Consider the following 26,478-nt stretch of genomic DNA (forward strand, 5'->3'; position numbering starts at 1 on the left):
GCAGTTAAAGGGGTGGAGAGGAGAACCCCTCCTCCTTTCCATTTTAAACATTTAATTCTTCAACTTGTTTGGAACAGATTTAAAGTTTTAGGCATGAGTGAAGGAAAGTGAGGAGGGAGAGAACAGCGAACAGTAATAAGTTGGTCCTCACCATCTAAGGAGGAGATGGACGCAGGAGATGAGGAATCAGAGACATCCAACATTTTGCAGGTCACTACCAGTCTATAAATAACAAAACTTGAGGGTGTTCATACAGTAGAGATCAAAGCAATAAGCTCAGTACTCAGGATTCATGCGATCAACATTCACAACAAACTGCAAAACATTCCACAAAGCTAAGCTCATAAATCAACACAGGTTTCAGTGTTTGGTTCTCATGGGTCTGTTCTGATTCTGTAATAGATTCCTGCTCCTTAACCTACAGCTGAGCAGTTGTCCCAGCCCATGGGCTATGCCCTACTCCAGAATACAGCATCCAATTGTATTGAGGCAGGAGTGTCACAGTGGCTGAGGCAGACAAACCTTTCGACTCAGGTTAATCTAACAGCTCAGAACATTAGTCTATATCTTGCCTGCACCGAGAGGTTTTCAGGGAACACTCAATGTGGAGGAGTTATCCCTTCACCTATAAATGTTTCCAACTGCGACAAATTTTGCTGCATCCACTGTCATTTCAAGTGGTTCCAGAACCATTCACCTCAGGAATGAAAACCAGAATCCTTAGTTCCACTCTAATTCTTCAACCAAACATATTCAAACTGATCCCTGAGCCACGCCACTAGCTACCAATCCCCAACCAGAAAAACATCCATTTTTGTAACACCGTGCACCTTTACCTTATGCCACAGCCTTTTGTGTGGCATCTTGTCAAGTGCCTTCTGGAAATCCAGATACACCACATCCATCCTCAAAGAATTCCAATAAATTAGTCCGACATAATCTGTCTTTCACAAACCCACGCTGCCACTGCCCAATGGGACAATTTCTATTCGGATGTCTCGCTATTTCTTCCTTCGTGATAGGTTCAAGCATTTTCCCCACTGCAGAGAGTTAAGCTAATGGGCCTTTTGTCTACCTCCTTTTTTTTTTAAAAAAAAAGTGGTGTCACATTTGCAGCCTTCCAATCTGTCAGAACTGCCTCAGAGGACAGCGAATTTTGGTAAATTACCACAAATGCATTTCCTCTTCTCCCCACCACCCCGACCTCCCGCTGTTGGCATTTTCAATATTGAGGATGGTGTTGGATTTTCATCTTTAATGGCTGGTGTTGTAATTTCTAGGAGCTAAAATACAGATACAATTCTGGCACGTTCTTTAGCAACATCTTCATGTGATGTAGCAATCTGCAGTTCTCAATCCTGATGCACCGGCGGGTGGTGGAACAGGGGAGCAAGGGGTCCTCTACAAATAGGAATTCTTCCACCCATCCCTCGGATTGTGGTCTGCACAGTTTCCGAAAAATCAAGACACTCGCTGTTCAAAAACAGTACCTTTAATGAGACACTAAACCAACAATTGAATTGCTCATAAGACGTCAATAGAAAATTAACTTTGGAATTAAAAAAAATCTTAAAAGATATACAGCACATTTGAGGTAAACACTTAATCCCGGTTTATTTCCACCCCCCCCCCACCCCCCCCGGCCCCCCCACCCCTGGGTCTCCCCCCCCCCCCCCTTCCTTCAAATCAACACAGCATCCTCCAAGTTTGGTGGTTTCTGCTGTTTTGTGAAAAGTAACACAATCTCTCATCTCCCTGTGATGGGCTCTTCCAACCACTTCTCAAATCTCCTTTGCTTTGAGCTCAGGGACAGGCTGGTCTTGTGCAGTGCAGTGGGTTCCTTGTTTCACACTGGGCCCCAGGAAATCACGCCAGTGTCTCTCACAGAACAGGGCAGTATCAGCGACAGTCCCTGCACCAGCCCAACATCAAACTACTGGAGGAGAATCTAAATGTGTCTGATTGCCCTTTGAAAAAACAGTCCAGCCAATGAATTTTTAAGGGAAGCAGCAAACAGATGCTGATCGCCCTCAGGCAGCAGTACATTCGTCAAAGAGCAGGGAAGGCTGAGACAGGAACAGCAATAATGGGGACAGAGGAATAAATCCATCTCGAGCAGAGGGAGGAGGAACAGCACCAGACAGTGGAGAGTGACAGGAAGACAGGGGCTGCAAAGGACAGTCAGGGAGCAACACAGACAGAGACAAATTGGTGCACTGCGGCGGGGGGGGGGGGTGTCTCTCTGAGTGCATTCAGAAGTTGGCTCTGGTTGTCAGGGAATAAGCTGCTTTTGTGTTAAATCAGGGAATCGGGGGGGGGAGGGGGAGAGAGAGAGAGAGAGAGAGAGAGAGAGAGAGAGAGAGAGAGAGAGAGAATAGTGGAACAGAAAGAACATTTCTCAAAACTCCTGCTAGCAGATTAGAGAACGGCCTGCAGGATGGGGTGGAGCAGACACAGTCCTAGTGGGTGGAATTGGGCATGTGTGACAAATCTCAGCATGGCAAATGCCACTACTATCCCAAAGTTCATTAAATATTTTTTAAAGAGCTTCATAAAAATACACAAACCCCACCACACATTATATGTCAAAATGTATGTAAACTGCTGGGGTCTTTAAGATGTTTAGTGGAGATCGGATGGGGGGGTGGGGGGGCAAAGGGGAGTAATGCAGGGGTTCCCTGCGCTGTCCCACTCCCCATATACATCAACCTTGTCACTCAGAAAATTAAAACAATCCTGGATGTTATCACTGCCCACAACCAAACACTGGAGACAGCCCTCTGATCGGACCCTCTCTAGCCCCTCCACGTTACAGCGCTACATCTCTGCCTCTCACTGGAGAGGACCCTCTGATCAGACACTCTCTAGACCCTCCACGTTACAGCGCTACACCTCTGCCTCTCACGAATTGTGAAATGGGACTGAACTCTGGCCAAACAGTTAACTTGCTGTAGACACAAGTTCAGGACCGAGTAGAGTAAATGCTGTTCTCCAGCTCCCTTCACTTCACTCTGGAGAGTCCAACAAGGCCATTTCGACCCAGTGCGAGACTGGGACTGTGTTAATGTGGCTCCCACTCCCTCCACAGCTGCTGTCTGACCCATGGAGTGTTTCCATGATCTTCGTTGGCGGAGACATGTCATAAACATGGGGCTGTTACCAAAGAGAATTCAGGAGAGACCTCACTTTTCAGGAGAGAAGGTGAACTCTTCGAGAGGGATGCTCAGAGCAAAAAGCCATGGGGGGGACAAAAAAAGGGGCAGAAGGATACACTGATGGGGTTAGATGGAGGGGTTGGGAAGTTGGGGGTTGAATAACCTACTTCTGGGCTGTGTATATCTTACTAAAACTCGATCTGAGCTTACAGAGGAGCGCATAGCTCCGGCAGTTAAATTATAACTCTCTTATTTTGTAAATCTATATGTTTCAACACTAGGGGTTTTGAGGAGGAAAAGAAAAGTAAGAAGTGAAAAGGAAACTAAACATATTGCACACTGGGAGAACAATGGTGTAAACCTGAAGCAATTATTAACAAGAACAGAGCGGGAGAGGAGAGGGAATTGGGCCAGAGCTGAGCATGGGGTCGATTGGGGTCCCAGTCACAGTGAAGTAAAGGGGGAGACGTCCTCCAATTTGGAAGGACCCCCCACTTCGTAGAACTGGGAGTTTGTGGCAGAAAATTGGAATAATCGCTGTCTAGCGCAAACAAACGCTCCTCGCAGAAAGGCCGTGGGCTCCGGGAGACTTGCAGCTTTCCTGCGAGGTGCCAATGCAGCCTGGTGTCAAACTCCATCAGTCAGTGTTTGTACAAATCAAGAAGTCTACCAATCCCAAACAGAGTCACGGGGGGGAGGTGGGGAATCATACCAAGGAGATGGAAGTTTAATTATGGAGCGGCGGGCAGAGAGATTCCTTTACAGAGTGGCAGTGGGGCCGAAGCGGATTGGCCACAGAGTATGGTTGAGATGGAAATGGGGAGGTAGGGGTTTTGGAAGAGGAGCTGTGAGAAGAGACAGCAGACTGTAGCAGCCAGCAGTTACCTGGGGACAGATGGCAGTCTCCTATGCGCTGGCAGTGTTTCTTAACGTTCTGAAATTACAGACACTCGCTGATTTGCTACTCATTTTGGAGACGGTTCTTCAGTGGATCATTAACGGTGGAGAGAAAGTGCAGGCACTTCTTGGGGCGCTGTGACACAGTGGTAGTGGCTCTGCCTCTGGGTTCATTAAAGCAAGGCGATTTTAAATAGCGCCAGGCACTTCTGTCACGAGATAAGAAGGAACTCGACACATCGATTAGACAGCTAGTGAATGTCCTGAGCTGCTTCAAGCAAACCTCGCCACACTGCTGCGTGAATGATCATCTCCAACCTTCAACCTGTGTAAGTGCAGACCTGAGCCATTGGGAACGCGGGACGATTCCCCCCCACTATGTACCGACAGTGGTAGAAGGAGACGGCACCAGAGACAGGAGATACCAGTCAAAAATACAGCACTTCAGTTCCGCTAAACTCAGCCCACCTCCACTCTTTCCCCCAGCTCCCCCCACCGTTGTCTTTAAAACCACAGTAAGCCTCAGTAAGGAGAACACAGAGGGTCCTGAGAAAAAATCTTCTTTCCAAACCCTTCTCTCCTGCCCCACCACGGGTCAAGAACAGCTCAAGGCAGTGAGCACGTTTCTATTCATAAGACATTTCAGTAAAATCACCTCTATTTTGTTAATTCATCTAGAGGCATCACTGCCTGATAACTTGCTGAACTCTCTCTCTGTACACAATACATGAGACATTATTCTCTGGGATTAGCAAAAGCCACATCAAAGCGTGTTTCAGCTGCTTTGTTGCGTGCAACCACTTTTTATTTTTGCAGGTGGGATGTGGGCCATCACAGCCTCACCATTTGCCCCAACTGAGGGGAAGTAACAAACAGCAGATTGCAAGGTCAGGTCAGTGAGCCATGAAGTTGGTGAGTCAGCTCCACGTCTCTTTTTACAAATGTCAATCTTCGTCTTTGCAACTTCTCTTAAAGGTGACCGAGGCTGTAACTAATACAAATGAGCTGAAGGGACAAGGAACTGCAGGACAACAGAAAACAGTGTCCCAGGCAGGTGCAAAATTTTCAGGACAGCAGGGGAAAGAAAATTGAGAACTGTAAACATACTTCTGAAAATGCACACAGGAGCTGCGCAGTTAATTATAAAAATCGCCTTTTAACATTACAACTCAGATTGGAATTTAATTTCAATGTTTTCTGGTTAATCCATTCTCAAGGTGTTTTGAAAAGGATGAAGTGAAGCACTTGATCAGTCCACAAGTTTTTTTAAATATATAGAGATATATTTTTTTCTTTTAAAAAGTGACGCTAACCTTTCACTATCTGAAAATGCATCAACAGCACTTTGCACAGTGCACTTTGTAGAAAGCACTGCTAACAAAAGACGGTAGATTGATTTATACATCAACTTAAAAAAAAAAAGCCTTCCACCTCAAAACAGGAGAGATTCCATCTCCCCCCAACCCCCTCCCCTGCCAGTTGATAGGAGCGATCCTTGAGGATGAAGAACCCATCCGAGTTACTGGGCCTGGCTCCAGACATTTCCATTGACAGGAACTTCCTGAGGCCCGAAACAAAGCAAAAATTTTAAAAAACTGACATGTTGCTTGCAGTTTCTCTTTTGTTTTTCTCTTGCAACACTTATATTTTATACCAGGGACATGGGCAAAGGGAGAGTGTGAGGGGGACAGAGAGAGATAGGCGAGTGAGAGAAAGCAGCGCACAGCATCAGTGCAAGCTTTCTCCTGCTCCAAAGACAATTTACAGTACTGCCTGCAATTGAGGAACCCAGTCAGTGAACACCTTCCCTCTGGGGTGTCAGTCAGAGTCCGAGAGAACAATAATTTCTTCCGGGTCACACTGCGTGGCCACGTTCACCTGAAACAGAGGAACAAACACCAAAAGAGGGTCAGGAAACTTGCTGCACACAGTTACTCCACATGAAAGCTCCCCTTCCCACTCCTCGCCGCGAGGAGAAGGACCTACAGCGTTTGAGATGAAAGGCGGCTACCGACAACAGAGGGGCAACTTGAAGAGCGGTCGGATTTAGGACACGCATGCAGCCAGATTAGGTGATAACGCCCCCCTCCGTCACCACCAACCCCCAGTATTTACAGCCACAAACACATTGCCTTAGAAACATGGAGATGGAAAAGGACCACCTGTGGTCACTGCCTTCAGCAGTGAAGGCTCACAGGGAGCACCATCCGTGGCCTGGAGGTCCCAGGCTCCATCACCTCTCAGCAGTTCAGCACCCTCCCCCACCCCTTCATCCAAGCAAGAAACTATGCCCACAGCTAGGCAAAGTACTCCTGGGTGTTTAAGCATCTTCAGGCCCCGTCCTGTACTGGGGTCACACTTTTACAGGGGTGCACGGGCACCAAAGGAGATTTCTCTGATAACAGTTCAACAGGCAAGGAATTTCGGACACGTGGATAGATCGGAGAGGTCGGGATTGTTTTCCTTGGAGAGGGGGTGGCTGAGAGGAGGAGGGAGGTGCTCAAAATCACGAGGCGGCTGTGTAGAGCAGCTCAGGAGAAACTGTTCATAAGTATTTTAATCCTGTGTTCCACTAGCACCAGTGAGTGGGCAGCAAATCTAGCCTCACCTGCCAGGGAATTTTACACAAAAAAAACAGCCACAGGCATCAGGTTGAACACCGGGACACCGATAACCCACTGCCCCCCCTCCCTGTGTTTTACACGAGTGAATGGTGAATGAAAGAGTGATGTTTTTACCCTGGGGTGCCCGACAGGACTGGGCTGAGAGCTGGTGACCACACTGACAAGGGGAGAGTCTGCTCGGGTTGAATCGACAGCTGGCAGCAGAGACTTGACACCGACTGCGGACTCAGCACAATCCATCAGTGAATCCTCCAGCCCTTCATCAGACTCCATCAGTTCAATCACATCCACACTTCTGGTTTCCAACACGAGTAACAAACAAAACACAAAGTAAAAAAAAAATGCAAGATTTCTTTCTTTAAATCATTCAAAGTTGATTCGAATAATTAAAACGGTACTCAACTGCAGTCAAAAAAAGGGACAGTTCTTTATCAACATCCCACACATTAAATAACATTTCCCAATCGAACTGGGGATCTGTATTTACTCACCTGTTGAGCAGGCCTCCTTACGCTGTGCTCTCTCAAACAGAGGGTGGTGCGTGTATGGAACGAGCTGCTAGAGGAAGTGGAGGAGGCTGGGATAATTACAACATTTAAAAGGCATCTGGATAGGGAAATGAATGGGAAGGGTTTAGAGGGACATGGGCTAAATGCTGGCTATTGGGACTGGATTAATTTAAGATATTTGGTCGGTATGGACAAGTTGGACTGTTTCCGTGCTGTACATCTCTGACTAAGTCTCATTTACTATCGAGTCCCTGCCCATGTGATCCCAGTCCTGCAGAACCTTCACTATAAGATCCACCGCTGTGATACCACAGTCGCTTGATGGCCCCACTCCACCCTCGGAGATGATTTCGGAACTCCAACTCAAAGCTGAGCCCTTAAAGGGGTTACCAGCTGCTAGGCTGGACAGGACCACATACAACACAGCTAGGGGTCGGTGGTTCACGGTGAAGAGGGAAGATTTATCAGTCAGAAGAAATACAGACTACTACGTCACTGACAGCTACTCAAGAGAGTGTGCCACACATTAATGGAACACTGTCAAACACAATGACTGTAACCCAGGTGTGGGACTAGCACTGGAATCTGGTGACAGATGCAGACAGTTTTGCAATTACTAAAACTGCCCTTTCCACAGTCATTACAAAAGAGCTGTCATCTAAAACATTATTTTAGAATATCATTGGTTGGACATGCACCCCGAATCTTAGCAATTGAAAGCAGACTCACTTCAACAGCAAAAGATGTTGCAGTTGCAAAGAACAATTCCTTGATGGAGTAATAAGATCGACAATACTTTGTGATTATAGGACCCAGTTTAGATAGAATAAAGATACTGAACTTGATTGCAATGAGAGAAACTTGGAACAGAAATTGCTGGAGAATCTCAGCAGATCTGGCAGCGTCTATGGAAAGCAGTTTCAGCTCCAGTGAATAAATACCAAAAGAACACTGATGCCGGAAGTCAGAAACAAAAACAGATATTACAGCAAGAGTTAACTCTGATTTCGCTCCACAGATGCTGAGCTCTTCCAGCAATTTCTGCTTTTGAGAAGATGAGAGAAACTTGTGTAACACCACAGCTTTCAGTTGAAAACCCACTGGAGGATCACAAGCAGAGAGCTTCTACAGGATAATTCTAAAAGGACAATCCCCAATCAGTTCTCTGTCTAAGTAGGAATAATTCATCCAGTAATACCTGATGCAGGCAGGAATACCAGTGCAAACAGACAATGTGGATAACTCTACAGTCAGATTTTCAGGATTCCTTGGCAAAGTACTCGACGGCATTTGTACCACGTGCCCAGCTCATGTTCTGGTTAGCAGTAACCTTCAAGATGTTGATAGTGAAGAATTCAGTGATGGTAACACCATAGAATGGTTGGATTCTCTTGTTGGAGAAGGTAACTGCCTGGCATGTGTGGCATGAATGTTGTTTGCCACTTACTGGCCTAAGCCTCGCCACCATCCAGCTCTTTCTGCGTACGGGCACAGACTGCTTCAGTCTCTGGAGCGTGGCTAATAGTGAAGGCCCTACATGATCAATCCCAACTTTGATTTGACGATGGAAGGAACATCACTGATAAAGCAGTTTATTTAAGTTTGCTCCTGGGATGTGGGAGACACTGGTTAGGCCAGTGATTACTGCCATGTTGTACCTGGAGTGTTATTATGAAGGGAATTCTAGGAATTTGACCCAGAATCACTGAAGGGACGGTGATATACCAGCGAGTGATCAGAGGGGTATGTGCAGTGGCGGTCCCTTATCTTCTGGACGAAAGGAGCCGCAGCTTGAGAAGGTGCTGGCTGAGCATCTTGTAGATGGTGCACACTGCTGTCAGTGGTGAAGGGAGTGAGAGGTGTTTGATGTGGTGCATTTCAGGCAGGCTGCTCTGTCCTGGACAGGGTCAAGCTTGTGAATTGTGCAGAATATTCCATCACGTGTAACTTGTACCGTGTAGCTGGTGGATAGGCAGTTGGGAGATAAGAGGCGAGTTACAAGAAGCCATTATTTATGTGGCTAGTCCAGCTGAGTTACCGGTCAGAATATGAGAGAGGCAGAGGACTATGATAACGCCAATGAATGTTTCTCTTGTTGGAGATGGTGCCCTCTTGCCAATTATCAGGCAGTAAATTCTGTAATTACCACCCTGGAAGTTGTTAGTATTATTTTAGGTCCTACCTGGTTAGAACAAACATCTTTCAGCCAGAGCATAGTTTGCAGTCCTGTCAATGTTGCTGGTGTCAATGTGAATAACAGTGAATCCCTCTGGTTCTAGCCTGAAGCCTTACACCAGGACGTCCACAACCACCTTCAGGATTCTTGCTCCAGGGAGGGAGTGTCCACCCATGAAGTAATTTCCATTTCTCGCTCCTGCCCGAATGGGTCTCTGTATCGGGGAGTGGGGTCAGATTGCTCACCCTCACGGGAAAGCATGCACGCAGCTTGGAGGAACACTAAGTGTTGGACAACTACAAAGACTCAGACCCCGTGTGGAGCTGCAGTCACACCCCCAGGTCAATTCACATTCAAAAACCTGCACTGAAAACTCTGCCCGTTTCAATAAATGTGTCACTGAAGACAGACAGAATAGCCAGAAAGGAAGGTTCAGCTGAGGAGAAAATGATACATGGGCACAAAACACTCACTGCCCTCTCTACAGAGCCGCTGTCTGACTAAACAGTATTTCTAACATTTCCTGTTTTTAATCCAAACTCCTGACTTGTGCCTTGTAGATGAGTCAAGAGACTTACTCGCCACAGAATTCCTGGCCTCTGATCTGCTCCTGCAGCTACAGTACTTACATGGATGGCTGTTCCAGTTCAGTCTCTGGTTAAAGATAAACCCAGGGATGTAGAAATTGGGAGATTCGGTGATGGCAATGTCAATGAATGTCAAAGGAAGGTGGTCATTTCCTGGCATCTATGTGGCACAAATGTTATCTGCCACTTGTCAGCCCAAGCCTGGATATTGCCCAAATCTTGCTGCACCTGAACATAGAACATAACAGCGCAGTACAGGCCCTTCGGCCCTCGATGTTGCGCCAACCTGTGAAACCAATCTGAACCCTATCTAACCTACACTATTCCGTTATCATCCATATGTTATCCAATGACCATTTAAATGCCCTTAAAGTTGACTGTCTACTGCTTTTGCAGGCAGGGCATTCCACGCCCTTACTACTCTGAGTAAAGAACCTACCTCTGACATCTGTCCTATATCTATCACCCCTCAATTTAAAGCTATGTCCCCTCGTGCTAGCCATCACCATCCGAGGAAAAAGGCTCCCACTGTCCACCCTATCTAATCCTCTGATCATCTTGTATGTCTCTATCAAGTCACCTCTTAACCTTCTTCTCTAACGAAAACAGCCTCAAGTCCCTCAGCCTTTCCTTACAAGACCTTCCCTCCATACCAGGCAACATCCTGGTAAATCTCCTCTGCACCCTTTCCAATGCTTCCACATCCTTCCTATAATGCGGTGACCAGAACTGTATGCAATACTCCAAGTGCGGCCGCACCAGAGTTTTGTACAGCTGCAACATGACCTCATGGCTCCGAAACTCAACCCCTCTACCAATAAAACCTAACACACCGTACGCCTTCTTAACAACCCTATCAACCTGGGCGGCAACTTTCAGTGATCTATGCACATGGAGATCTCTCTGCTCATCCAGACTACCAAGAATCTTACCATTAGCCCAGTACTCTGTATTCCTGTTACTCCTTCCAAAGTGAATCACCTCTCACTTTTCCGCATTAAACTCCATTTGCCACCTCAGCAGTTTATCTATGTCCCTCTGTACAAAGTCCCACCGAATTTGGTGTCATCTGCAAATTTACTGACCCATCTTTCTACGTCCTCATCCAGGTCATTTATAAAAATGACAAACAGCAGTGGCCCCAAAACAGATCCTTGAGGTACACCACTAGTAACTGAACTCCAGGATGAACATTTCCCAACAACCACCACCCTCTGTCTTCTTACAGCTAGCCAATTTCTGATCCAAACCGCTAAATCACCCTCAATCCCATGCCTCCGTATTTTCTGCAATAGCCTACCATAGGGAACCTTATCAAACGCTTTACTGAAATCCATATACACATCAACTGCTTTACCCTCATCCACCTGTTTGGTCAGCTTCTCAAAGAACTCAATAAGGTTTGTGAGGCACGACCTACCCTTCACAAAACCGTGTTGACTATCCCTAATCAAATTATTCCTTTCATGAACATGGATTGCTTCAGTATCTGAGGAGTCACAAATGGCGCTGAACATTGTACAATCATCGGCAAACATCCCACTTCTGACCTTATGATGGAGGGAAGGCCATTGATGAAGCAGCTGAAGATGGTTGGGCTGAGGACACTACCCTGAGGAACTCCTGCAGAGATGACTGACCTCCAACAATCACAACCAACTTCCTTTCCACCAGATATGACTCCAACCATCAATTCCAGCTTTCTTCAGGCTCCTTACTGCCACACCCGGTCAATGTGACCCTGATCACCTCTGAGCTGAGGCTGTAAATGAAGCTGACTATTCCTGTTGAAAACCAAATGATTGTCAGGGAGCATGGTTATTCTTGCTGACATGGTATCACTTGATGGGACATAATTAGCCAAGTTTTGGCTTTGCATTGTTCGGGTGTGTACAGGACATTCCTAAAGCCCAAGTCATCAGTCCTACTGCTAGAATGTTGTCAAGGCCCATAGCCTTTGCAGTAACCAGTGTCACCAGTTGTTTCTTTACTGTGGTGGCTGACTGGGTCAGGGAACTCACCTTATCAAGGAGGTGCAGGAGTGGCGAAGGTAGCAGAGTGGCTGCATGAGGAGGTTTGTTTGAGGAAGCCTATTTGTTTGTAACTGGATCACCCATCATTGCAGCGAGAAACGTTTAGCATCTGTTAAAGACGACAAGCCCTGGCTGGAACATGAGAGCAGGAAGGACTGAGCTGGAGCGCATACACTCAGCAGCAACAGTAAAAGCGGCAGCTTGATCTGTGTGAACCTCCAATGCAACATTCCTAAACCCACTCAACTCAGACTCTCATAACACAAGGGCCAGGAGGCCAGGTACCACACCACAACTCTACACTGACAAAAACTCTCAACAATGTCAACCACCAAAAATACATCGGAGCTCTGGTTCCAAGTACCTCGGCACCGACAGCTGCTGCAGACCTACCCAACATTATTCAATTAAACAAAATCACACATGACTAACTATTTACAAATCCACACCAACTCTCTGATCAGCTCATGCTTCTCCATCTGCTCAAACACTCAGCCCCTAATGACAGATAAAATAAATCCTCAGTGCACAGCCCTGTGATTAACCAGATTTCACCAACTCCTGACCAGATGTCCTCCCAGGAGAGTTCAGCTCAGAATCTTGCAGGAACCTACAAGTAGCGAGCAGGCTAGAGAAGGACTGTATTATTAACATGTTATCCCTCAGCATACAGACCTTCTGAGAGTCTATCACCTCAAACCCACTGTTTCCACATCATTCCTGGCAGGAAATTGACATTAGCTAGGTTTAAGAGAAATTACAGATGACACAGCAGTCTTGAGGGAGATACCCGGAGAGCGTTGTGTGGTTGCAGTGTTTTTTTTTTTAAAACACATTCGCTCATGGGACCTGGGTGTCACTGACCAGCAGCATCTACTGCACAGGTGCTGCTGGGAAAGTGATGGCGCGCGCTCACACATAATTATGCAGTGCCGAGGGGGCACAGGCTGCCAACGGCACACATCCAGGCTCTTTACTGAGCCCCATGGGAATGCTTAACCCTAACTGAACAGCAGCTGTCCCCTGTTTGAGCACAGCCCTCTCTCAGATAAAACCACAGACCAGACAGAAACGTAAAGTGGGGGGGGGGGGGGGGAAGAGAGAGAGGAGAAGAGAGGAGAGGAGGGTGGGGGGCAGAGAGAGGGAGGAGAGTTCATTCATTCCCTTTGAAGGCAAGGGCTCCAGCTATGTTTCAGTTTTGGTCAGCAACACTGAACACCTCACTATTTTGACAAATTGAGCACACAAAGCCTTCAGCAGTTCACTGATACTGAGCCAGCTGATTGGTATCCATTCAGCAGGTCTGCAGACACTCTGCACACAAATTTTTACAGCATGTCTCTGGACCAGAATCGCATTTAGACAGCACTTCGACCACTGGGCATGTCAGATCCCCTGCACAGCCAATCAAGTACTTTTCAGAGGATCACTACTGTCGGAAGGCAGGAATTGCAGCAGCCATTTTCTGCCCAGCAAGCTCCCACAAAGTGATACTCCAACAAGGAAGGCCCCTCCCCTGGATGTGGGCTGGGCGTTAAGTATCTGCCTGGACTCCAGACCCAGAGAACTCTACTGTCCTTCCTCAAAATAACTACCCCCCACTCCCACCACACCACCGACACTGTACACACTGCTGTTATCTACAAGGTGCTCTGCAGAAACTCACCAAGGCTCCTCAGGCAGCACCTTCCAAACCCACAGCCACTTCCATCTAGAAGGACAAGGGGCAGCAGATACATGGGAACACCACCCCCTGCAAGTTCCCCTCCGAGCCCCTCCCCATCCTGACTTGGGAATATATCACTGTTCCTTCAGAGTTGCTGGGTCAAAATCCTGGAATTCCCTCCCTAAGGGACATTGTGGGTCAACCCACAGCACATTAACTGCAGTGGTTCAAGAAGGCAGCTCACCCCCACCTTCAAGGGTAAGAACACAGTCGAATGCAGACTTGATGTTAAGGGTTGTCACTCTCACCTCTGGAATTCAGCTCTTTTATCCATGTGTGAACCAAGGCCGTAATGAGGTCAGGAGCTGAGTGGCCCTGACGTCACTGAGCAGGTGCTGCTTGATAGTGACTCCTTCCATCACTTTACTGATGATCGAGAGGAGACTGATGGGGCGGGAATTGGCCGGTTTGGGTTTGTCCGGCTTTTTATGTACAGGACATACTTGGGCAATTTTCCACATTGTCGGGTAGGTACCAGTGTTGTAACTGTACTGGAACAGCTTGGTTAGGGGAATGGAAAGTTCTGGAGCACAAGTCTTCAGTACTATTGCTAGGATGTTGTCAGGGCCCGTCGCCTTTACAGTATCCAGTGTCTCCAACCGTTTCTTGATAACACGTGGAGTGAATGGAATTGGCTGAAGACTGGTATCTGTGATGCTGGGGACCACTGGAGGAGGCCGAGATGGATCATCCACTCGGCACTTCTGGCTGAAGATTGCTGCGGATGCTTCAGCCTTATCTTTTGCACTGATGTGCTGGGCTCTTCCATCATTGAGGATGGGGATATTTGTGGAGCCTCTTCCTCCAGTGAGTTATTCAATTGTCCACCACCATTCACAACTGGATGTGGCAGGACTGCAGAGCTTAGATCTGATCTGTTGGTTGTGGGATCGCTTAGCTCTGTCTATCACTTGCTGCTTTTGCTGTTTGGTGTACAAGTAGTCCTGTTTGGTGGCTTCACCAGGTTGATACCTCACCTTCAGGTATGCCTGGTGCTGCTCCTGGCATGCCCTCCTGCACTCTCCATTGAACCAAGGTTGATCCCCTGGCTTGATGGTAATGGTTGAGTGGGGGATATGCCGGGCAATGAGGTTACAGATTGTGCTGGAGTACAATCCTGCTGCTGTTGGCGGCCCACAGCGCCTCATGGATGCCCAGTCTTGAGTTGCTAGATGTGTGCGAAGTCTGTCCCAATTAGCACGGTGATAGTGCCACACAATACGATGGAGGTTGTTCTCAATGTGATCGCGAGACTTCGTCTCCACAAGGACTATCCGGTGGTCACTCTTACCGATACGGTCATGGGCAGATACATCTGCAGCTGACAATTGGTAAGGATGAGGTCAAGTATACTTCCCCCTCTTGTTGGTTCCCTCACCACCTGCTGCAGACCCAGTCTAGCAGCTGTGTCCTTTAGGACGCGACCAGCTCGATCATTAGTACTGCTGCCGAGCCACTCGGTGTTAGACATTGAAATCTCCCACCCAGAGTACATTTTGTGCCCTTGCTATCCCCATTGCTTCCTCTAAGTGTTGTTCAATATGGAGGAGTACTGATTCATCAGCTGAGGGAGGAGAGTATGTGGTAATCAGCAGGAGCATTCCTTATGTTTAATCTGGAGTCAATGTTGAGAACTTCCAAAATAACTCCCTTCCGACTGTATCCCACAGTGCCGCCCCCCCACTGCTGGGTCGGTCCTGCCGGTGATACAGGACATATCCAGGGATGGTGATGGTGGTGTCTGGGACATTGCCTAACGTACGATTCTGTGAGTATGACCGTGTCAGGCTGTTGCTCGACTAGTCTGAGACAGCTCTCCCAGTTTTGACACTAACCCCCAGGAATTAGTAAGGACGACTTTGCAGTGTCGACAGGGCTGTTTCTGCTTTTGTCTTTTCCGGTGCCTAACTCGATGCCATGTGATCTATCCGGTTTCATTTCTTTGAGACTTTGTAGTCAGTGGTGTAACGGAATAGCTTGTTAGCCCATTGCAGAGGGCAAATGAAAGTCAAACACGTTTCTGTGGGACTGGAGTCATGTGTAGGCCAGACCAGGTGAGGATGGCAGTTTCCTCAAATGTACTGACAGTACTCTCAACCACCCCACCCCATCCACTTGTCTATGGCCGAAAACAACCAGCCCTGTCTTTCTCATCCCCCCAGGCACTCCCTTCGATGCCTTTCATCAACAGACATCTCTAACACGTGGGAGTGACCCAGGTGAATGATGAGGGGTGGGGGAAGCTCCAGCTGTTCTAGTCCGTGGCTGGTCAGTTCCCACAGGCATTCATAGCCCATTGCCACAGAAGGAACAGAGCGGGTTTGCTGGCTGGGAGGTCAGTACAGCCAGTAGGCCCACCTGAAAACAGCAACGGTGGGGATCTACTCTCCCACTGGCAATTTCTTCTCAACATGACCGGGAAGGGGAGGGTGTGGGTGTAGAATTGGAACAGGAAGTGCTTATCCAAAAGGAATTCAACATCTTTCTACTTACTTTGTTTCCACATCTGGGGCTCGCTTAATTCTCTTTGCGACCGGGGACGTGTCCAGATCGACTGAATTTTGCTTCTGTCCATTTAATGCAGTTAAATAGACATCTGGACCATGCCTGTCAGTTTCCAGAATATCCACGCTGCCTGTTGTGACAGGAGGCCTCCCGTCCAGGCTCGTCTCAACCTCCAGGGTCGAAGGTTTTGGCTCAGAACACGGGGAAGCTTCTGCACTGCCCTTGTCACGTACAGACACATCGTTTGTTATCATTCCCTCACCCACCCCGGGGGTGGTTCTGGGGCTCAGTCTGACAAGGGGCAGCCCTGGTTTCTGCCCGCTGGAGTCAGCGCGCTTCCTCTTCGGCTGCTGTTGGGTTTGGCCCCCAAGGTCAGGTTCTGCCACCTCCTGGTCAGCAGGAAGGGGACTGGCCTCTGCACTCCCCAGGCTTTCCTCGGCCATGCAGATGGGGCCTCCTTCCGTGTCAGGCCGGCTCCCCTTCTCGGCAACAGCACGTGCCAACCCTTCGTCTGCAGCAGGGGCAGTCCCGTTCTCGCTGCTGGTGCCGACCCCTTCCTCACTGATCACATCCCACATGGTGGGAGCGGGAACAGGAACAGCAGCACTGCCCCCGATGCTCGAGCCCACTCCATCCTCCACGGGGCACACGGGGACACCATCATTGCCGCCACCGCCACCACCCACCACTTCTGGCGTGGTGCTCCCACTCTCAGCAGCGCACTCGGACTTGTCCATTCGGCCGGCGGGGCTAAGCTCGCTCTTGGAGCTAGCCTCGGCCTCCAGTCCCACTCCTCCTTCCACGTGGGAGCCTTCAGCAGACTCTGCGTCCTCCTCACTGTCCTCATCCTCCGAAGACTGGGCTGACTCGGCAGAGCCCTCATCGTCTTCCTCCTCCTCGGCATCGCTGCCTTCTGCTTTCTCATCTGAAACACAATTGGACAGTGTAATTACTCTCCAAGGGAAAGACACTGAACCGATTTAAACTACACAGAAACCTGCAGCAGGCCGACAGGAAGCCGGAGCAATTATATCCAATACACAGGAGAGGGATGTCTCTGCCATTTGCTGAAATATTTAACCCTTAAAAATTCAGCATAAAATATGCATTAAATGTCAGCGAAACCTTCAGTTCAAAGAGGAAATTGCTTCCTCTTTATGACACTGAGGCTGCCTGACAATCAGGGAGCTCCCTCATCAAAGGAGTATATTAGCAGGAGCAATGAGGTAGGGAACAGATTGTGTGTGATCCAAAGAGTCAGATGTCTCTTGTATACTTCAGGCATGTTTCCCTGGGATACTGGCTGAGTCAAACCTCTCAGTCACAAGTGGGGAAACAGCTGGGGCCCTGCAGTTCCTTTTCCAACTACCTCCCCCCTACATAGGTCCCCCCAAAGATCGAACCTATTGGCTCGTCAAGAATGGTCATTAGAGAAACAGCACAAAGGAGAGGGAAGGGGGGGACTGCTCTCGACATTACAGCTGTGCTTGGCAGAGTAGTATCAAGGAGCTCCAGCAAGACCAGAATCAACGGGAATCAGGGAGAAAACTCCTCACTGGCAGGAGTCACACCTGGCACATTGGAAAAGGGCTGGAGTTGTCGGATGCTAGTCATCTCAACTTCAGGACATGTCAACAGGGCATCCCCGATATACAGACATCCAATTTACAAATGCACGTATTTACAATGGGACCCCATACACAGTTTTAAAATTTAAACGCCTGACTTACGAGTGGCTGCTCTCCGCTGTCCTGAATTGCGCTCTGACTTGCAAACAAATCTACTTGTGAATGGACTCCAGAACAGAACCCGTTTGTAACTTAATCAACTTCAGCTGCTCCATCAATCGCTTTCCCTCCGCAAGCGCCTTTGCACAACGTTTAGCACGGTTTGTGGCTGCGCAGAAACAGGAGCAGTCTGTACCAACATGCAGCCAGACCTGGACAATTGGAGGCTGGGGGAGGCAAATAGCTAATAACATTCGTTCCACACAATGCCTGGCAATGACCATTTTCTCAGAGAATCTAACCACCACCCCAGGGCATTCTGACATGGCCATTGATGAATCCTCCCGATATCAACATCTCATGGGAAGGTGGGAGTTACTGTCAACTAGAAAACGGAAGTGGGCTAGCTATGTAATGATGGTGGTTACAACAGCAAGGCAGAAAGTTGGATTCCTGAGATAACTAACTCACCTTGCCTGGCAAAGCCTGTCCACCATCTACAAGATCATGCTCACACTCCCATTGGGTGAACATTCTTAGCATAGTATCCTTCACACTGGAGCACCTTTCCCAGTATGACAGCTAAGACCAAACAGGCAAAGGGGCCAATGTTTTGGTAAAGAGATAGAGATGGGCAAGTGAACAAGCAATGATCTGGCAGATGGCGTGTCATGTGAACTTCTCCACTTTATCAGGAATCGTTTTAAAAATAAAACAGAGTCAGAGAGGTTTACAGATTGGAAACAGGCCCTTCAGCCCAACTTGTCCATGCTGCCCAATTTTCACATCCTTAAATAGAGACTGCAGAATGCTGCAGAGGGATCTTAGAGTCTGGGCACATGTTAGCAGCCAAATAGAATATCGGGCTTTATTGTGAGGAGAATCAAGTCTAAGAGGAGGAAAAGAGATAACAAGGTGTAGAGCTGGGTGAACACAGCAGGCCAAGCAGCATCAGAGGAGCAGGAAAGCTAAGGTTTTGGGTCTAGACCCTTCTTCAGAAAATGTCTCTAAGAGGTGGAAAATCTTGTTACCACTGTACAGGACTGTCAATAGTTCTGTTCTCCTTGTGAAGGAGGGATGAGAAGGTTAACTTTGCTAACACCTGGGTGAAGCGTTCTGTTAGGGGACAGATTGAGCAGGTTAAGTTCCTGGGAATTCTGCTCTAGAGGGATGAGTTGTGATTGAAGATCCTAACAGGATGAATGCTGAAGGGATGCTTCCCTGTGCTTGGGAATACGTGGGGCAGAGCTTAAAATTAAAAGGCTTCCCATTTAAGATGGAGATGAGGAAGGATTTCTGGGAATAAAAGTGGTCAACTCGGGGGAATTCTCTCCCACAGTGTGCCATGTAGGTTGGATCACAAACTATCCAAGGCAACTGCTTGCTTGGTTTGAATGGTGGGGGTGGAACAGGCTGCAGGGGACAAAGGGTCTCCTCCAGTTCCTGGTTTGGAATGGGCAAGGGACAAGGGACAAGGCACATCTAAAGCACTACGTATCAGAATACAGATACCTTCTTGTGGTTCATCCTCAGCTGCCACAACCTCCTCAATCTTTGACAGCTCCTCCTCGATATCGGGATCTGATGATAGGTCCTCATCATCCTCCTCCTCCTCCTCCTCGTCCTCGTCCTCTTCCTCTTCCTCCTCGTCGGAGCCACGACCATCTTCCTCTGGTTCTTCCTCTTTAGTCTCGCTCACTTTTTGAGCTTTCTCCTGTCCCTCCTTGACTCCGTCTGTGTTTGTTTCGGAGGTGGAGGTGACTGCCGACTGCAAAAGTCTTTTCTTTTTCCTCTTCTCCTCCTCCTCTATTTCGCTGATGTCCTGGATCTCGGCGTATTTCCTCACCACCTCATCGAGGCGGCCAAGAGCAATGGTCCGGTTTGACCGCAGCCTCCTCTCCAAGGCCGTGTCCGCCATGGCTGGGTCCTTCCCTGGGAAACAGAAACATACGTTATACTGTGGCGCTGGGCAGCAGGCCAAGTTACACCAACAGCTCAGTCTCTTTCCAGGGTCACCACACAAACACAGCATCTTCACCCGATTCACAACACAGCGCTCAGGGGAGCCTCCAACCCACTCCCAGTGCTAACACGGAACGGAAACAAGCTTCATCAAAAGGAAGCTAGCTCATTTCTGGAACAAAGCAGCCTCCTTACAAAAGGAAGGGTTGAGCAGGACGGACCTAAAAGTATCTAAGAGCTTGTTCTAGTGAAGCATTCCAACGGGGAACTCGACAGGGCAGATGCCAAGAGGTACGGCAACGAAAAGATATTTTGTCAAAGCTTTCAGTCTCACATGAGTCAGGCAACACACAGCAATCAGCAATATGAAGAGAAACACTTCATACGATGAGACGAGAGCACTAATTGATACGAGCATGGCAAATATACAAGAGCCCACTTGCTAACCAATATAAAAGATGCCTCAGGGCCTTGACATAGTCGATACGGGGAGGGGATGGATATCGAGAATGAGATCATTGTTTAAATCCAAGGGGTCACTCATCTAAGTCAGACACAAGGGGAATTTATTTATCTTTAGAAGGTTGAATGCCTTTGAACACAACAGAAGCATTCAGGAAGCACCCGGACAAATACATGAATAGGAAGGGAACAGGGGGATACGGATCCTGTAAGTGACAACAGGTTTAGTATGGAAGGGCAAAATGTGTCAGTGCAGGCTTAGAGGGCTGAAGGGCCTGTACTGTTCTTCGTTTTATGTAGATATATCCTTGCTAAGCAAAGGGGTGGTAGGTTATCAGGCGGACAAGAATATCAAGTGGGGAAGGTTAAAATTTAGATACGTCACGATTTTGTTAAACAATGGAGCGGGTTTGAAGGCTGACTCCCACTTCTAGACAATATGTACAGGATTTTAATGAATAATGGAGTGGAGGGGCTAGGGAGACAGACAGGAAGGTGGAGTTAATACCACAATCAGATCAGCCAAAATCTTACTCAGTAACAGAGGAAGCTTGAGATGATCTGCCTATTTCTGTTCCTCTTCATCACAGGACTTTCTGCAGTTGAGAAACGCTTCCTGCCTAGTGCCATCTCCCAAAGGGAAATGATATAATCGCACTGCACTATGTCCCAGGCACGGAAACCCAGCAGCTCTGGCAGCACCCAGAGAGAGAGAGAAGTAGAGTTAGTGCATCAAGTCCAACAGGACTCCTCTTCGGAACTCTCAGGACTCCACAGCGTCATTCCCGCTCCCCCCACCCTCGCCTCACGGGCGACCACACTCCGGTGCCGGGACTGAGGTCAGGATGGAGTGGCTCAGAGCAGAGGGCAGCTGTTGCTTCACTTGGCACTGAGCAAACGCCCTCCCCACCCAGAGTGGGATAAACAGACACGGAGGTAACTGGAGGGATATGTTCCAAACACTGCAGGATGAGATCCCCTCCATCCCCACCTTACACACCCACCTGGTTTATAATCGTCCGTGAGGTGGCTTCCGAAGTTGTACACCAAATCAAGGTGCCGCCGCTCCTGCAGGCGATTACCAACCTCTCGGAACACATCCTGCGCCATGCTCTGGATCTGCCTCTGCCTCAGTCCCAGCAAGTGCTTGACGCTGACTTTCTGAATGATGTTGCGGATGTCCTGGTAATCGGGGAAGTGATCCTCCTTATTGATGAACCTCTCGATCTTGCGGTTGATCTCGGGGTACCGGGTGCCAGTGAAGGCGATGCGCTGCTCAATGACGCGGCCCGTCAGGCTCGAGCAGTTCTTCAGCTCGCACAGCTTCTCGAAGATCTTCACCATCTTCTTCTTCAGCCGGTGCTCCTGAATGTAGGAGGAGTCCTGGTCCTCCAGTTCGTTCAGATCCAGCTCCTTTTCCTGGAGCCGCTTGATCTCGTCGGCGTAGACCTTCAGGAGGTTCTCCAAATAGCGGATCTGGCGGCGGGATCCGCTGCCCGTCCGTTTTTTCTTGTCGGGTTCAGACTGAGACACCGACGGGGAGGCTGTATCTGCCGTTTGGCCATCAGTCTGAGTCGGGCACGCGCCCAGCTCTTTGTCATCCTGGACGGACGGAGTGCCTGGCCCAGCCATTGCTGCCTTCTTGGAATTCTCCCTGCTGGCCAAGGCTAGTTTGGTTTTCTGAGAGTTGGCTTTCAAGGCCGTGCAGAGCTCGTTGATGTAAACAAACACTTTGCTTTTCTTGCCCTGGACCCGGGTGAGGCAACGGCCCAGCACATTGCGGAACTCCGTGGAGGCCAAATAATCCGGGAAGGCCTTGCTGTACTTCCTCTGCAGGAAGTGGATCACTTCCGGGTTCTCTTCCGTTAAAGTCCCACAGAACTCCACAAACTGCAGGGACAGGACAGGGAGGGAACAAGAAGGAGAAGCATTAATCAGCCATTGTAACTCGCCTGCACAGACAAGGCATTACAGGTCAAACACACACAGACTAAGGAGCTTCACTCGGTTTCCAATGTGTGCACCACACAGTAAGACTGTTTCCCCACCGCATCTTTGCAGAACCTGCCCTGAGCTTTAGTGTAAAACCTCCCTATCCCCCCGAGCACATAGCTCTGCAGGTTTTGGATACGGCAAAGAGCTGCAGTGTGCAGAACAGTCCTTACAGCACAGAGTGCTGCGAGAAGATCCCCTTCTCACCATTGGCCAAGCTTGGTGCTTGCTCTGGCGATAAGGCATTCTGCCAAATGACACTGGCATTCTGCCCAGGGAGCCATAAGACAACATCTACCATTTCCCTTCCCAACAAGGATCCAAGGTGACCATGTACAGACCAAAGAGCATCCGGGGAGGGGGGAGCAAAAACGCACCAAGGAATGTGACCTGACATTGTGTTTTTTTGTTTTGGAGCCTGGAGGAGACTGTTTCCCGGCTACATTCCCATGGGAATCTTTGATTAAAATTGATCATGGAATCACTACAGTGTGGAAACAGGCCCTTTGGCCCAACAAGTCCGCACCAACTCAGAACATCCCACCCAGACCCATCCCCCTGATCTACACATCCCTGAACATCATGGGGCAATTTAGCATGGCCAATCCGTCTAGCCTGTACATCTTTGGACCGTGGGAGGAAACTGGAGCACCCGGAGGAAACACACGCAGATACGGGTAGAATGCGCAAACTCCACACAGACAGTTGCCCAAGAATGGGATTGAACCCGGGTTCCTGGCACTGTGAGGCAACAGTGTTAACCACTGAGCCACCATGTCGTCCTTAGACCTGTGCCCTTTTCTGCAATTTAAACGATCTGGAATACCTGTTCCCGGGTGCATCAGAATGCACTTGCCTGCCAACCACAATTTCATGCAGGAGAATCGGTTGTTCCCGACACTCTACATTCCTAACACCCGACCAGACAGCGCACAATGTAAAGCTGCAACGCAGTGTCTCTTTCTCTAATAATACCCGAGCCCTGTGCTGCAAAGTGCATAACGCAATCAAAGCAAAACACAGGCCTCCACCACTGGAGGTCACAGTGCGGTTCAGGTAAGTTAGCTGTACTGGGCGGTGTCCCTGATAAGAGCTGAACCATCTCTCCAAGTCTATCACACCCAAAGATATATATACATATATATCACACTACCCATCCCCTCACTTCGGAGGAGTAGTACTGAGGGAATGGCATACTGCTGCATCAGCAGGACAGGACAGACAAGATGTTGAGTCAAAGCCCAGTCTTTCTGCAACAGAAAATGTCCCTCAACAGGAGTGATGATCACTTAGTCAGTAACTTTGTCGCTGCAGGCAGGATTTTGCTGTGTGCCAAATTGGTCACTGCATTTAATTTATTGGTTGTATAGCACTTTGGGATGAACAGAAGTTTCTCACTGGATAACAAAACGAATCCCCAAGCTGGGAGGGCCGGAATATGCATTGCACAATTTCAGAATCTTCATATGTAGGAATTTTAATGAGATTTTAAGCAATTTATTAAAGGACTGGGCTCTGAATAGATGAAGAGTGGGAGGTCTCTGTCCTGAGCAGTTGGGTCAATGCCAGAAGTTCTCAAGAACAACTTGCATTTCAAAATCCCAAGGTGCTCCACTGAAGCATTATCAAACAGGATTTAGCACCAACTATATGAGGTGCTATCAGGACAAATGACTGAAACCTGGCAGAACAGCAGAGAGACGGAGGAAGTGTCACCAGACTCAAAACGTTAACGGAGTTCTCTCCACAAATGCTGCCGGACCCACCGAGCTTTTCCAGCAATTTCTGTTTTTGTCCGAGGGGACAGAGGATGGGAATTGGAGATTAAATTGTCAAGATTATTATAATTATTGTGTCCCTTCGGAATTGCTTGCCACAGAAAGCTGTGGGGGGTGGAGTCTGAGTCTATATTTAAGTCTGAGATAGTTCGAATCTTGATCAGTCATGGAATCAAGGCATACGGGGAAAGGTAGGTAAGTGGATGCCAGGAATGTCTGATTAGCCATGATCCTATTGAATTGAAGAGCAGGATCGACCTATCCGGGTTCCTGTTTATGATCTATCAATGCCACTTGCCAATCAGCACTGTCTTCAGGGTAAAAACTGCACTAAGGATCAAAACTGGGCAGCTTCTAAATAGGGAAGAGGCATCGAGGTAGAGGTCTGTGCATGTGGTTACACAGCCAACTGTTACAGCCAATAATCAGAAAAGGCTCAGAATAGAATTCAAGGGGTAGGAAAGCAATGGTTCCGTTTTGAGTCCACATATTCCAGTAAACCAGAGTCAAATTCTGAAGACAGATCACACAAACTAATCTTTAGCTTTCAGGTACCAGAGACAGTAAACAAATGGCTCACAAAATCTTTAAGATGTTAAGATTTTAATATTTCAGGTCCACTGACCATTCAGAACTGAAGGAGGGTCAACTGGGCCCAAAATGTCAACTCTGATTTCTCTCCACAAATGCTGCCAGACCTTCTGATTTTTTCCCCAGCAACTTCTGCCTTTGTTTCTAATTTCCAGCATCCGCAGTTCATTCGGCTTCAGGAGCAAATTTAGAAATGATGGCCAACTTGGGAGTTGGGCACAGACCAACCACAATCTCATTGAAGACTGGAACAGCCTTAAGGAGCTGATTGACCACCTCCCGTGTTCCTACCCGTCCCTTCTCCAGCTGTGCAACCCTCTCCAAGGGATCTAATGACTGGAACAGGCTGGAATTGCCAATCTCTCAACTTAAACGCAGAGCTGTCTGTCTCTCTGCAGATCAGACTGTGACTTCACCTCATTCCTTCAAGACCCTTCTGAAAACCTGATCAGGATTTTTAGCCATCTGTTCTAATGACTCTTGGTCGTTCTGTTAATTTTCTTTTCCCCTCATGTTTCTCAGCACCTTGGGATGTTTCATACATTAATTGGCGCCGTTAGTGCTGTGGACATGTACTTTCTCACAGCCAAGTGCTGCTCTCCTTGGATTTACAGGGCTTGACACGAGCTTAAAAACTGACCAGAGATTCAGGAAATGTGACAACTCAACATAAAAGTAACCAGTCAAGCCAACAATCTGCAGGTCACTGAACAGCTATTAGTCTCACATTCACAGTCTTGAATGGAGTAACAGCACACAGGACAAATCATTTATTGGTCCTCAGAGTTTCTTGACCAGGATTTTAAATAGCCCAGCCATACATCCTAGATAAACATCCCTTCAGAAGATTGTCTCATTGTTTTGCTGCTTGAGATCTGGAGTAAGGGGGTGGGGCCTGCAAGGTGGTGGTGGTGGTGGCGGGGAGACTGTTCACACAGTGGAATTTTTCACAGCCCAAGGGATTCCAGGGGTTCAGTCAGTAAGGTTTGTGTTTTGAAAAAAAAAGACATAATTTGTGCATAGTGTGATCGCAGTCCAACACAAAACAGATCAAACAAACAGCCCTGTCCTTAGCTACGTGACCTAGAGATATTATTGCCCTGAACATGGGGAGTTTGGAAGTGACAGAATAGTTTGTTGACTCTAGCCTCTGGCCCAGGCCTTGAAATCACAAGCTTCTAACTCCAAGGTGAGATTGCAACCACAGGTAAAGAGGTGCCCAAAACACTGACACAATATCAAGGGGTTCCACAAAATTCAACACAAACAGAAAGCCCGAGAAAAACATTTCATTTATTTAACTTCACAAAAACGAAAAATGTTGACAACCTAACGGCCCTGACTGCAACGGCAAGGGAACACATTTGCACTTTGGGTACCTGGTAAATGCTGAACGTCCAGATAAGACGCAGGGCAAGACACCCGCCAATCTGTCCAATCAACAAGGCTTAGCCCCAGGAGCATTTGTGTCGCATATCCGTGTCTCAGCCAGGCTGGGTACCTTTCTGAGGAGCCCATAGTGGACAATCTTGTGCTGTGGATCTGTACCCACTAGAGAAAAGAGATACAGCGGATCAGTCTGGGGCTGGATTGAAACCCAGCAGGTCACAGAGCTGAAAGGACGTATCAATTCAGTTTCTCGGGGATTTGTTTTTATCCCAAAAAACCACTCAGGCCTCAATAAAGAGCACGTTTTTCATTACACAGTGCTGCTAAATATGCGCCAGAATTCTGACCATTTGACCAACAGCTCA

The 26,478-nt window shown here is 48.2% G+C and overlaps 1 protein-coding gene across 2 annotated transcripts; it reads right to left on the reverse strand.

Moving 5' to 3' along the window:
* Positions 1-1,473: 1,473 nt before the first annotated feature.
* On the reverse strand, positions 1,474-26,478 carry LOC109938698 (death domain-associated protein 6-like). Of its 2 annotated transcripts, none has more exons than XM_048616633.1 (6): positions 26,461-26,478; positions 21,368-22,253; positions 19,452-19,871; positions 16,201-17,137; positions 6,791-6,971; positions 1,474-5,930 (listed from the first exon to the last, which is right to left on the reverse strand). In XM_048616633.1, exons 1-6 carry the CDS (start codon positions 26,461-26,463, stop codon positions 5,871-5,873), a joined length of 2,487 nt encoding a protein of 828 aa, XP_048472590.1. In that variant the 5' UTR covers positions 26,464-26,478; the 3' UTR covers positions 1,474-5,870. The 2 variants fall into 2 exon arrangements, with proteins under 2 accessions (XP_048472590.1, XP_048472591.1); XM_048616634.1 differs by lacking the exon at positions 26,461-26,478 and adding an exon at positions 26,104-26,218 and having other exon boundaries at positions 1,676-5,930.

This window comes from Rhincodon typus, chromosome 35, assembly GCF_021869965.1.
Source record: "Rhincodon typus isolate 14 chromosome 35, sRhiTyp1.1, whole genome shotgun sequence".
Classification (NCBI taxonomy): Eukaryota; Metazoa; Chordata; class Chondrichthyes; order Orectolobiformes; family Rhincodontidae; genus Rhincodon; species Rhincodon typus.

Excerpts from the sequence above, each read along its gene's own strand:
- LOC109938698 (XM_048616633.1), bottom strand. Across the intron at positions 19,872-21,367 it reads CACGGACGATTATAAACCAG|GGAAGGACCCAGCCATGGCG; the intron begins GTGGGTGTGTAA and ends TCTGTTTCCCAG. Across the intron at positions 5,931-6,790 it reads GTCCTGTCGGGCACCCCAGG|GTGAACGTGGCCACGCAGTG; the intron begins GTAAAAACATCA and ends CCTCTGTTTCAG.